We start from the raw sequence: 13759 nt of genomic DNA on the forward strand, positions 1-13759 counted from the left end.
CAACTTGTTCATGCAAAGATCATTTCCTACAGAGTAGGAAGGGGGTCCATGGGTCACCCTTTACCTGACACGTGAAACGTGACGAATCGGGGGAGGCACTATCCACTTTAGAGTGTTGAACATCTTAAAATGTTCAGTTGCTATGTAGGGTGGCGCTTTCCATTGCTTTCAGCAGACGGCATTGCCAAATGATTACCCTCCCACCGTCCCACATTCTCAGGGGATCCACCTAGGACTGGGGCCGTGTGAACCCCTTGCGTACTCTGCGTAGATAAAACATAAACAGACTTAAAAAGACAGAGGAGTGTTCCATGAATGTTCCTCGCGGCAAACAACAGGTGCAAAGTGTTCAGAGTTCAGAGCACACCAGTGCCATGACTACAGCCCAGGTCAACATCATCAAAGATGAGTTCCTCGGATGACCTTCGGGTCGTCCTCCTCGGTCAGCGCCGGGTTATCGTACATCTCCAGGCTCTTGCCCTCGCCGAGCTTTTTGTCCTTCTGGCAGCACCCGCAACACCGGCAGAAGCAGCAGCAGTAGTGGCCACAGAAACCCATGAGGGAGGTCACCACGGAGTCCCAGGGCGCCAGGGAGCGCAGGGGCCTCGGCAGGAACCTCCAGTCGCGCAGGCAGCGGGGCAGGCAGCGCGGGCAGCGGGACTGCATGATGTTTACGATCACCACGAAGACGACGAGCACAATGACGGGGGCCCCGATGCCCACCAAGACCTGCCAGCCGGCCATCGACAGGCCGAAGATGGTCAGAGGCAAGACCAGGAAGCACAGGACCAGGTAGACGGCGGCGAACCAGCGGTACTCTGCGGTGCGGTTCCCCAACCCTCTGGCCAGCCTGATGGGCAAGCGTGTGAAGGGGATGGGATACCACAGGAGGATGCCCATGATGTTGAAGAAGAAATGGCAGAGGGCAATCTACCAAGAGAGGGCACTGTTAGAACCTGGAACAGCAAATAAAACGCACGACTCTCTCTGGCGACGTACCTGGAGCGAGTTGGAGAGGGTTTCTCCAGGGCTGGCCATCGCCGCCAAGATGGCCGTGGTGGTCGTACCGATATTTGAGCCCAGAGTTAGAGGATAGGCCCTCTCGAGGCTGATGACGCCGATACCTTCAAGACAAGCAAAAGGTTTCAAATGAAATCCACACAGGTTGTCCTGACTGTGCTGCTCTGTTCCTGTTCCTGCACACACTGACAACCGTTACTGGAATGATTCAGGAAATGATAGTTGATAGTGGTCCAGAAGTCTTTCAGCTCCTCCCACCACCTGAGTCTAAGGCACGGATGGTTCGGCTTAGTGTTCGTGACACAACATTTTCATTGACCCAGGATTGGAACTAGGACTGTAGGGATGGTTGTTTGTGGGTGCCAGTAAAAAGAACCAACCGTCCAGCGTGTACATTTGCACCACCAGAGAGAATTAGATAGCAAAGTAACCAACAAACTAGTTTGTGGTCTTTCTACAAGATGAGAGGACCAACCAACATTCTTTGAAGAGGATTGGTCGGCTTAGTGTTCGTGACACAACACTTTCATTGAACCAGGATTGGAACCAGGACTGTAGGGATGATTGTGTGTGGGTGCCAGTAAAAAGAACCAACCGTCCAGCGTGTACATTTGCACCACCAGGGAGAATTAGATAGCAAAGTAACCAACAAACTAGTTTGTGGTCTTTCTACAAGATGAGAGGACCAACCAACATTCCTTGAAGAGGATTGGTCGGCTTAGTGTTCGTGACACAACACTTCCATTGACCCAGGATTGGAACCAGGACTGTAGGGATGGTTGTATGTGGGTGCCAGGAACAGGAACCAACCGTCCAGCGTGTACATTTGCACCACCAGGGAGAATTAGATAGCAAAGTAACCAACAAACTAGTTTGTGGTCTTTCTACAAGATGAGAGGACCAACCAACATTCTTTGAAGAGGATTGGTCGGTTTAGTGTTCGTGACACAACACTTTCATTGACCCAGGATTGGAACCAGGACTGTAGGGATGGTTGTATGTGGGTGCCAGGAACAGGAACCAACCGTCCAGCGTGTACCACTGCGCCACCATCGAGACTTGGATAGCAAAGTAAACCAAAAAAACTAGTTTGTGGTCTTTCTACAAGATGAGAGGACCAACCAACATTCTTTGAAGAGGATTGTTCAGCTTAGTGTTTGTGACACAACACTTTCATTGACCCAGGATGGGAACCAGGACTGTAGGGATGGTTGTATGTGGGTGCCAGGAACAGGAACCAACCGTCCAGTGTGTACCACTACACCACCATCGAGACTTGGATAGCAAAGTAAATCAACAAACTAGTTTGTGGTCTTTCTACAAGATGAGAGGACCAATCAACAATATTTGAAGAGCTGCAGGTGGTAGCTAGGGGGGCTACCTTTTGGTTGGTCTGATCTGGACTTTTCCAAACCGTTTTTAACCACACGTTCTCACACCGGGATTTGTAAATGCTGCTAACCCGTTTTCAAACTAGCCATGTTGGTCTTCATGTGTTTCTTCTTCTGTCATATTCCATATTTTAACGTACATTACTAGATTCTCCAGTCTTCAAAATACAGGTTTTTGGAGAGGTTGACCATCAGTGGACTTAAAGTACTTGAAGGCCGTTCAATGTTTTTATAACTACTAAGGATGAGTCTTCACTTATGCAAACGTGTTTCTGTAACGTCAAAGACAATCCAAAGCGTTTGCTAACATCTTGTTCTGGTTTCTGAAGCTCGTATGTAAACTGGTCTGTCCAAGGTCCCCTAGGGACTTCAGATCCCCCTGGTTCTGACTGGAAGGAGACATTGGGAAGAGGTTCAGGCTCACCAACAAGAGGCGTTATGGCCGAGGTGAAGACGGAGCTGCTCTGAACGATGAAGGTCATGCCGGCTCCCACCAGGATGGCGATGTAGCCGGTCACCCAGGCGAAGGGGAAGGGGAAGTCTGCGGAGAAATACGTCATTGAAAGGGAGGAAGAGGTTTGTCGTCCATCGCACAAGTCAGGACTCGGAGGATCTGAAGGTGAGGTGGAAGCTTCAGAGTTGCTTTGCCTGCGTAGCTAATCAAGCATCATCACCACAGCAGATGTGCTGACTATCAAGCAGGCGACCAGGAGTGTTCATACAGTCCATACTCACAGTCCATACATACAGAGTACACGTATAGTCCATACTCATAGTCCATACTCACAGTCCATACTCACAGTCCATACTTATAGTCCATATTCACATTCCATACTTATAGTCCATACTCACAGTCCATACTCACAGTACATACTCACAGTTCATACTCACAGTTCAATTTTAAATTTTCCTGAGGGAATTCTCCTGAAGGAATCAATAAAGTACTATCTATCTATCTACTCATAGTCCATACTCACAGTTCATACTCACTGTCCATACTCACAGTTCATACTCACAGTCCATATTCACAGTTCATACTCACAGTTCATACTCACAGTCCATACTCACAGATCCTACTCTCAGTCCATACTCATAGATCATACTTAGAGTCCATACTCACAGTTCGTACTCACTGTTCATACGTATAGTCCATACTCACAGTTCATACTCAAAGTCCATACCCACAGGTCATACTTATAGTCCATACTCACAGTTCATACTTATAGTCCATACTCACAGTTCATATTCACAGTTCATACTCACAGTACATACTTACAGTCCATACTCACAGTTCATACTCACAGTCCATACTTACAGTCCATACTCACAGTTCATAATCACAGTCCATACTCACAGTTCATACTTATAGTCCATACTCGCAGTTCATACTTAGTCCATACTTACAGACCATACTCACAGTCCATACTCACAGTCCATACTTATAGTTCATACTCACAGTTCATACTCACAGTTCATACTTATAGTTCATACTCACAGTCCATACTAACAGTTCACACTTATAGTCCATACTCGCAGTTCATACTTAGTCCATACTTACAGACCACACTCACAGTCCATACTCACAGTTCATATTTATAATTCATACTCACAGTTTATACTCACAGTCCATACTCACAGTTCATACTTGTAGTCCATACTCACAGTTCATACTTATAGTCCATACTCGCAGTTCATACTTAGTCCAAATTTATAGTCCATAATCACAGTCCATACTCACAGTTTATACTCAAAGTTCATACTCACAGTCCTTATTCACAGTCCATACTCACAGTCCATACTCACAGTTCATACTTGGTCCATACTTATAGTCTATACTCTCAGTCTATACTCACAGTTCATACTTGGTCCATACTTATAGTCCATACTTATAGTCCATACTCACAGTCTACACTCACAGTCCATACTCACAGTCCATACTCACAGTTCATACTTGGTCCATACTTATAGTCCATACTCTCAGTCTATACTCACAGTTCATACTTGGTCCATACTTATAGTCCATACTTATAGTCCATACTCACAGTCTATACTCACAGTCCATACTCACAGTTCATACTCACAGTTCATACTCACAGTCCATATTTATAGTTCATACTCACAGTTTCTCACAGTCTATACTCACAGTTTATACGCACAGTCCATACTCACAGTTCATACTGGTAGTCCATACTCACAGTTCATACTTATAGTCCATACTTGCAGTTCATACTTAGTCCAAATTTATAGTCCATAATTACAGTCCATACTCACAGTTCATACTCAAAGTTCATACTCACAGTCCTTATTCACAGTCCATACTCACAGTTCATACTCACAGTTCATACTTGGTCCATACTTATAGTCCATACTCACAGTCCATACTCACAGTCCATACTTATAGTCCATAATTACAGTTCATACTCAAAGTTCATACTTAATCCATACTTATAGTCCATACTCACAGTTCATACTTGTAGTCCATACTCGCAGTTCATACTTAGTCCATACTTACAGACCATACTTACAGTCCATAATCACAGTCCATACTCACAGTCCATACTCACAGTTCATACTCACAGTCCATACTCACAGTCCATACTCACAGTCCATACTCACAGTTCATACTCACAGTTGGACGCAAGATAAAGGTGAAGTTCTAACACTGAAACACCCTCAGGAAAAGCTGCTTTAAGACATGGCTAGCTAGCTAGCGGCTAATGTCCATCCACAGTGTTTTCGCTACTTCTGAATCACTAATCCTCCTCCTTGCCTGAATCAACAAAAAGTCACATTTTTCGGCGGGCTCTCTCACCTGTGTTGAGCAACTTCTTGATGACCAGCGCCACCTGGCCTTTGAGCATGGAGTTGAGCAGCTTGACGATGAGGATGAGGCAGGTGCAGAGGACGAAGAGGGACAGACCCAGAAGGATGAGGCCCACCGCCAAGTCGGGCAGGTTGGCGTTGACAAACATGTGTGCGCCTGTCGGGAGAAGCAACCATTAACTCTCCTTGAGCAGGTCCCAGGAATCTGCTGAGTCAACCACTCAAAGGTTCTCATTGTCCCGCCGTCTCATGTTTCCTCTCAGCTCTCTCCCCCCAGGGGGGCTTTCACCCGGATCGACCCTTACATTTCTCCTGGTAGTCGGTCCAGGTGGTGTTCTTCTCCGTCCAGGTTTGGTTGTTCGCCTCCCAACAGACGGCACCGACGGGGCAGCTCTCCACCGTCTCGTTCCAGAAAGTCTTGATTGGGAAAAGCAGGCAGAGGGTGAAATGATTGTGGTCCAAAACCTGGTTCTGCTTTAGGAGATAACAAATATTTGGACTCGGGGGCCACATTGAGAGAAAAAAAATGTGTCTAGGGAGCCAATATGACAGGGGTCACCAACACGGTGCCCGCGGGCACCAGGTTGCCCGTAAGGACCAGGGGCCGTATTTATCAAGCTTCTTAGAATTACTCCTAAGAAGTCTCTTAAGTCCCATTTAAGTCCCATCTTAAAACTCATTTGTATAATCTAGCCTTTAAATAGACCCCCCTTTTTTAGACCAGTTGATCTGCCGTTTCTTTTCTTCTCCCCTGTCCCTTGCGAGGGGGACTTGCATAGGTCCGGTGGCCATGGATGAAGTGCTGGCTGTCCAGAGTCGGGACCCCGGGTGGACCACTAGCCTGTGCATCGGTTGGGGACATCTCTGCGCTGCTGACCCGTCTCCGCTCGGGATGGTTTCCTGCTGGCCCCGCTGTGGACTGGACTCTCGCTGATGTGTTGGATCCACTGTGGACTGGACTTTCACAATGATATGTCAGACCCACTCGACATCCATTGCTTTCGGTCTCCCCTAGAGGTGGGGGGGTTACCCACATACGCGGTCCTCTCCAAGGTTTCTCATAGTCATTCACCGACGTCCCACTGGGGTGAGTTTTTCCTTGCCCGTATGTGGGCTCTGTACCGAGGATGTCGTTGTGGCTTGTACAGCCCTTTGAGACACTTGTGATTTAGGGCTATATAAATAAACATTGATTGATTGATTGAAGAGTTGACTTAAGAGTAAATAAATTCTTCGCTGAAAGCTGCACTTAAAAGTTAGTTATCAAGCGTCTTACTCACACTTTCAGCGAAGTGTAGGACTGAATCTTAAGTGTCACACTCAGAGCTGAATTACGACATTACTATGTGCCGTAAACAGAATTTTAGGTGACGTCATTTCTGTGTCCGTAGAAATGACCAATCACGGAATGTCTAAGAATAAAGAAATATCTTAGAAATATTTAAGTGGACAATGGGAGTGTATATTTTGACAATAAACTACAAAATAATACAAAACAAACTAGTCCCCGCCCGCACTCACGCTCCCTCTCTTCTCTTCTCTCGCCCACACACTCACTGACGTCACTCACCTCACATGCTGTCACCTATTAAAGGGCCACACACACACATACGCTACTCTCATAACATTTTCTTTCCAATTCATTAATTAGGCAACTAATTTGAAACTGGTGTGGGTGGCTCTATATGTACTAGCCCACTGCAGCCACATGCAGAAATCAACATGGAATCGAAAAGTATTAAATCTGTGACAAAAATAATACCCGCTCTGTCTAAACGATACCGTTTGATCAGCTGCTCGTCATCAAACAAAGCCAGGACATCCTTCCGCTCCCTGAACGTTCCCGCACGTCTCTCTCGCCTCAGTGCCATCCCCTGCTGGCAACTCCTAACCACTTAAGACACCTCTGAAGGTCTCTTAAATATCGTGGAGAGTAGGAGTGATTCTTAGACTTAAGAACGTTGATAAATAGCTTTTATTCTTAAGTTTGAGAGTAGGACTGAATTTCGCAAATTCTCAGGACTTAAGTGTAAAATGGCACTCTAAGAAGCTTGATAAGTACGGCCCCAGATGAGTAGCCCGCTGGCCTGTTCTAAAAATAGCTCAAATAGCAGCACTTACCAGTGAGCTGACTCTATTTTTTAAATTGTATTTATTTACTAGCAAGCTGGTCTCGCTTTGCCCGACATTTTTAATTCTAAGAGAGACAAAACTCAAATAGAATTGGAAAATCCAAGAAAATATTTGAAAGACTTGGTCTTCACTTGTTTAAATAAACTCATTATTTTTTTGTACTTTGCTTCTTATAACTTTCAGAAAGACAATTTTAGAGAAAAAAAATGATTTTAGGATTTTTAAACACATATACACTACCGTTCAAAAGTTTGGGGTCACCCAAACAATTTAGTGGAATAGCCTTCATTTCTAAGAACAAGAATAGACTGTCGAGTTTCAGGTGAAAGTTCTCTTTTCCTGGCTGTTTTGAGCGTTTAATTGACCCCACAAATGTGATGCTCCAGAAACTCAACCTGCTCAAAGGAAGTTTTGTAGCTTCTGTAAGGAGCTAAAGTGTTTTCAGATGTGTGAACATGATTGCACAAGGGTTTTCTAATCATCAATTAGCCTTCTGAGCCAATAAGCAAACACATTGTACCATTAGAACACTGGAGTGATAGTTGCTGGAAATGGGCCTCTATACACCTATGTAGATATTGCAGCAAAAAGCAGACATTTGCAGCTAGAATAGTCATTTAGCACATTAGCAATGTATAGAGTGTATTTCTGTAAAGTTAAGACTAGTTTAAAGTTATCTTCATTGAAAAGTACAGTGCTTTTCCTTCAAAAATAAGGACATTTACATGTGACCCCAAACTTTTGAACGGTAGTGTACCTTTTTACCTTTTAAATTCCTTCCTCTTCTTTCCTGACCATTTAAATCAATGTTCAAGTCAATTTGTTTTTTTTATTGTAAAGAATAATAAACACATTTTAATTTAATTCTTCATTTTAGCTTCTGTTTTTTCGACGAAGAATATTTGAGAAATATTTCTTCAAACTTATCATGATTAAAATTGAAAAAAAAATATTCTGGCAAATCTAGAAAATCTGTAGAATCAAATTTAAATCTTATTTCAAAGTCTTTTGAATTTCTTTTAAAATTTTTGTTCTGGAAAATCTAGAAGAAATAACGATTTGTCTTTGTTAGAAATATAGCTTGGTCCAATTTGTTGTATATTCTAACAAAGTGCAGATTGGATTTTAATTTAATTTAAAACATGTCATCAAAATTCTAAAATTAATCTTAACCAGGAAAAATTACTAATGATGTTCCATAAATTATTTTTTTAATTTTTTCAAAAAGATTTGAATTAGCCAGTTTTTCTCTTCTTTTTTTCGGTTGAATTTTGAATTTTAAAGAATCGAAATTGAAGATAAACATGTTTCAAAATGTCATTGTCATTTTTTTTGTGTTTTTCTCCTCTTTTAAACCGTTCAATTAAGTGTAAATATCATTAATTATTAATAATAACATAGAGTTAAAGGTAAATTGAGCAAGTTGGCTATTTCTGGCAATTTATTTAAGTGTGTATCAAACTGGTAGCCCTTCGCATTAATCACTACCCAAGAAGTAGCTCTTGGTTTCAAAAAGGTTGGTGAGCCCTGGTATAACACATACATATACACATTTAGCTCTACAACTCTTCTGTACAGTATGTGTGTTTGGTGTCCCTTTTTTTTTCAGGGACACTAAAACGTCACAAAGTCCGATAGAATTCTACAAAACCCCAAAAGCAGTGAAGTTGTTGCGTTGTGTTATTTGTAAATAAAAAGAGAATACAATGATTTGCAAATCCTTATATTCAATTGAATAGACTGCAAAGACAAGATATTTCATGTTCCAACTGAAAAACTATATTTTTGTTTTGCAAATAAATGGCAGCAAAAAAGTTCAAATAAGCAGGGGCGTCCATGATAACGTTGGCAACATATTTTGCTCCAAAAGCTGTGTGTACCTTTCAGCATTAATGGTGCCTTCACAGATGTGTAAGTTACCCATGTCTTGGGCACTAATACATCCCCATACCATCACACAAGCTGCCTTTTACACTTTGCGCCTAGAACAGTCCGGATGGTTCTTTTCCTCTTTGTTCCGGAGGACAAAACGTCCACCGTTTCCAAAAACAATTTAAATTAGGACTCGTCAGACCACGGAACACTTTCCCACTTTGCATCAGTCCATCTTAGATGAGCTCTGGCCCAGCAAAGCCGGCAAAGCGTTTCTGGGTGTTGTTGATAAATGGCTTTCGCTTTGCATAATAGAGTTTTAACTTGCACTTACAGATGTAGCGACCAACTGTAGTTACTGACAGTGGTTTTCTGAAGTGATCCTGAACCCATGTGGTGATATCATTTACACACCGATGCAGTACCGCCTGAAGGATCCAACGTCCGTAACATCATGGCTTACGTGCAGTGATTTCTCCAGATTCTCTGAACCTTTTGATGATATCACGGAGCGTAGATGGTGAAATCCCTAAATTCCTTGCTGGTTGAGAAATGTTGTTCTTCAACAATTTGCTCAGGCATTTGTTGAGAAAGTGGTGACCCTCGCCCCGTCCTTGTTTGTTTTCATGGAAGCTGCTTTTATACCCAATCATGGCACTCACCTGTTCCCAATTAGCCTGTTCACCTGTGGGATGTTCCAAATAAGTCTTTGACGAGCATTCCTCAACTTTCTCAGTCTTTTTTGCCACTTGTGCCAGCTTTTTTTTTTTTAAACATGTCGCAGGCATCCGATTCCAAATGAGCTAATATTTGCAAAAAAATAACAACGTTTTCCAGTCGGAACGTTAAATATGTTGTCTTTGCAGTCTGTTCAATTGAATATAAGTTGAAAAGGATTTGTTGTATTCTCTTTTTATTTACCATTTACACAACGTGACAACTTCACTGCTTTTGGGGTTTGTAAAAAAAAAGTTATGACGGACCACCTCAAAAAAACGAATGGGACACCCAATATGCACATGAAAATAAAGAAATATTAACTATGAACAATAAAACACTGAATATCAACAACATATGAACATGGCAAAGTGTAATACATTTTATGATATATTATTATGTAAAACTCCGCCCACTTTGCTTTGTTCCTGGTCTGCTGTGACCTAGATTACCATAATAACTCCTTTAGAGGCCTACTGAAATGAATTTTTTTTTATTTAAACGGGGATAGCAGATCCATTCTATGTGTCATACTTGATCATTTCGCGATATTGCCATATTTTTGCTGAAAGGATTTAGTAGAGAACATCGACGGTAAAGTTCGCAACTTTTGCTCGCTGATAAAAAAAAAAGCCTTGCCCGTACCGGAAGTAGCGTGACGTCACAGGTTGAAAGGCTCCTCACATTTCCCCATTGTTTTCAATGCGAAAAAGCGACGATTACCCCATTAATTTGAGCCAGGATGAAAGATTCGTGGATGAGGAACGCGAGAGTGAAGGACTAGAGTGCAGTGCAGGACGCATCTTTTTTCGCTCTGACCGTAACTTAGGTACAAGCTGGCTCATTGGATTCCACACTTTCTCCTTTTTGTATTGTGGATCACGGATTTGTATTTTAAACCACCTGGGATACTATATCCTCTTGAAAATGAGAGTCCAGAACGCGAAATGGACATTCACAGTGACTTTTATCTCCACGACAATACATCGGCGAAACGCTTTAGCTACGGAGCTAACGTGATAGCATCGGGCTTAACTGGATATATAAACAAAAGAAATAAGCCCCTGACTGGAAGGATAGACAGAAAATAAACCGTGGACATGTAAATACACGGTTAATGCTTTCCAGCCTGTCGAAGGTTAACAATGCTGTTGCTAACGACGCCATTGAAGCTAACTTAGCAACGGGACCTCACAGAGCTATGCTAAAAACATTAGCGCTCCACCTACGCCAGCCAGCCCTCATCTGCTCGTCAACACCCGTGCTCACCTGCGTTCCAGCGATCGACGGCGCGACGAAGGACTTCACGCGATCACCGATGCGGTCGGCGGCTAGCGTCGGATAGCGCGTCTGCTACCCACCTCAAAGTCCTCCTGCTTGTGTTGCTGCAGCCAGCCGCTAATACACCGATCCCACCTACAACTTTCTTCTTTGCAGTCTTCATTGTTCATTAAACAAATTGCAAAAGATTCACCAACTCAGATGTCCAGAATACTGTGGAATTTTGCGATGAAAACAGAGCTTTTTTGTATTGGATTCAATGGCGTCCGAATACTTTCGTTTCAACCATTGACGTCACGCGCATACGTCATCATACATAGACGTTTTCAACCGGAAGTTTAGCGGGAAATGTAAAATGTCACTTTAGTGGCGTATTGGCATGTGTTGCAATGTTAAGATTTCATCATTGATATATAAACTATCAGACTGCGTGGTCGCTAGTAGTGGCTTTCAGTAGGCCTTTAACACCCAAAAGTGCAGATTTCAACCATTGAAATATAGTTGAAGACTTACAGCCATTTAAAAACATCACTGCACATCATAATGGCAAATACAGTTTTGATGTTAAAGGTCTAAAAAAAAATGACGTCGAACGCATTTTGCCCAGGTCTGGTCTAAGACTTCCCTTTTTCCGACTACCTTCTCACCGTGTTGACCTTTTTCTTGCACCATATTTTGATCAGGCTTTTGTTTCTGGCCGCCGGGTCTCCGGTGGCGATGCCGGTGATGACGGATTTATCCAGCTGCGACAGAAAGGAAGAACATAAAGATCCACATGCAGGTGTGACAATACAAAACAATCAGACTAATTCAGAGCATGGAAACCTGGTCTAGTTTTTTTTTTCTGAAAAAAGATGCAATAATATGAAACATCTTTCAAATGCTTGATGAAGTGAAATAACCTTCTTTAGTTTCCTGGGAGAAGCAAGCTACAACTACGATGTTCTCACTTTGTGACCGTGATACTTGTTCAAACTCAATATTATTGTATTTTTTATACTATCAGTCTGTCTTTAAAGTAGTAATCCGTCTGATACTGGCTTGTCCCAATGTTTGGCCTCCAGGGGCCAAAGTGGAAAGGTGGCAATGGTCTGTGGGGCCCAAACAGCCATATTAAACATGCAACAGCACCGTGAGTGAGACCTTTAGCCTCCGACCACCATACATATATATATATATATATATATATGTACACTACCGTTCAAAAGTTTGGGGTCACCCAAACAATTTAGTGGAATAGCCTTCACTTCTAAGAACAAGAATAGACTGTGGAGTTTCAGATGAAAGTTCTCTTTTTCTGGCCATTTTGAGCGTTTCATTGACCCCACAAATGTGATGCTCCAGAAACTCAATCTGCTCAAAGGAAGGTCAGTTTTGTAGCTTCTGTAACGAGCTAAAGTGTTTTCAGATGTGTGAACATGATTGCACAAGGGTTTTCTAATCATCAATTAGCCTTCTGAGCCAATGAGCAAACACATTGTACCATTAGAACACTGGAGTGATAGTTGCTGGAAATGGGCCTCTATACACCTATGTAGATATTGCACCAAAAAGCAGACATTCGCAGCTAGAATAGTCATTTAGCACATTAGCAATGTATAGAGTGTATTTCTTTCAAGTTAAGACTAGTTTAAAGTTATCTTCATTGAAAAGTACAGTGCTTTTCCTGCAAAAATAAGGACTTTTCAATGTGAACCCAAACTTTTGAACGGCAGTGTATATAATATTAGAGTAAATTTAAACTAATATTACAGTAAAATCCATCTAATTTTACAGTTATGTTCATTTAATATTACAGTAAAATGTTACTAATATTACAGTAACATTCATCTAATATTACAGTACAATTCCTCTAATATTACATTAATATTAATCTAATATTACAGTAATATCCATCTAATATTACAGTAATATTCACCTAATACTACAGTAATATTAATCTAACATTAGAATAATATTCATCTAATTTTACAGTAAAATGAATCTAATATTACAGTCAAATGTATCTAATATTACAGTAATATTCACCTAATATTATAGTAATATTCATCTAATATTACAGTAATATCCATCTAATATTACAGTAATATTCACCTAATACTACAGTAATATTCATCTAACATTAAAATAATATTCATCTAATTTTACAGTAAAATGAATCTAATATTACAGTCAAATGTATCTAATATTACAGTAATATTCACCTAATATTATAGTAATATTCATCTAATATTACAGTAATATTCACCTAATACTACAGTAATATTCATCTAATTTTAGAGTAACATTAATCTAATACTACAGTAATAATCATCTAATATTACAGTAATAGTCACCTAATAATACAGTAATATTCACCTAATATTATAGTAAAATTCATCTAATATTACAGTAATATTCACCTGATATTACAGTAATATTCACCTAATATTATAGTAATATTCATCTAATAGTACAGTAATATTCACCTAATATTATAGTAATATTCATCTAATATTACAGTAATATTCACCTAATATTAC

At 41.3% G+C, this 13759-nt stretch overlaps 1 protein-coding gene across 1 annotated transcript in view; it reads right to left on the bottom strand.

Moving 5' to 3' along the window:
- Positions 1–274: 274 nt before the first annotated feature.
- slc34a2b (solute carrier family 34 member 2b) overlaps positions 275–13759 on the bottom strand; it is a 46916-nt gene continuing 33431 nt past the window's right edge. The window contains exons 10-15 of the mRNA XM_062038800.1: positions 11885–11980; positions 5540–5651; positions 5224–5391; positions 2836–2952; positions 1000–1124; positions 275–930 (exon numbers count right to left, since the gene is read on the bottom strand). Coding sequence (XP_061894784.1) covers positions 400–930; positions 1000–1124; positions 2836–2952; positions 5224–5391; positions 5540–5651; positions 11885–11980 — 1149 coding nt within the window. The 3' untranslated portion in view covers positions 275–399. The remainder of the gene's footprint in view (positions 931–999; positions 1125–2835; positions 2953–5223; positions 5392–5539; positions 5652–11884; positions 11981–13759) is intronic.

The sequence above is a fragment of the Entelurus aequoreus genome, linkage group LG27, assembly GCF_033978785.1.
Source record: "Entelurus aequoreus isolate RoL-2023_Sb linkage group LG27, RoL_Eaeq_v1.1, whole genome shotgun sequence".
Lineage (NCBI taxonomy): Eukaryota > Metazoa > Chordata > Actinopteri > Syngnathiformes > Syngnathidae > Entelurus > Entelurus aequoreus.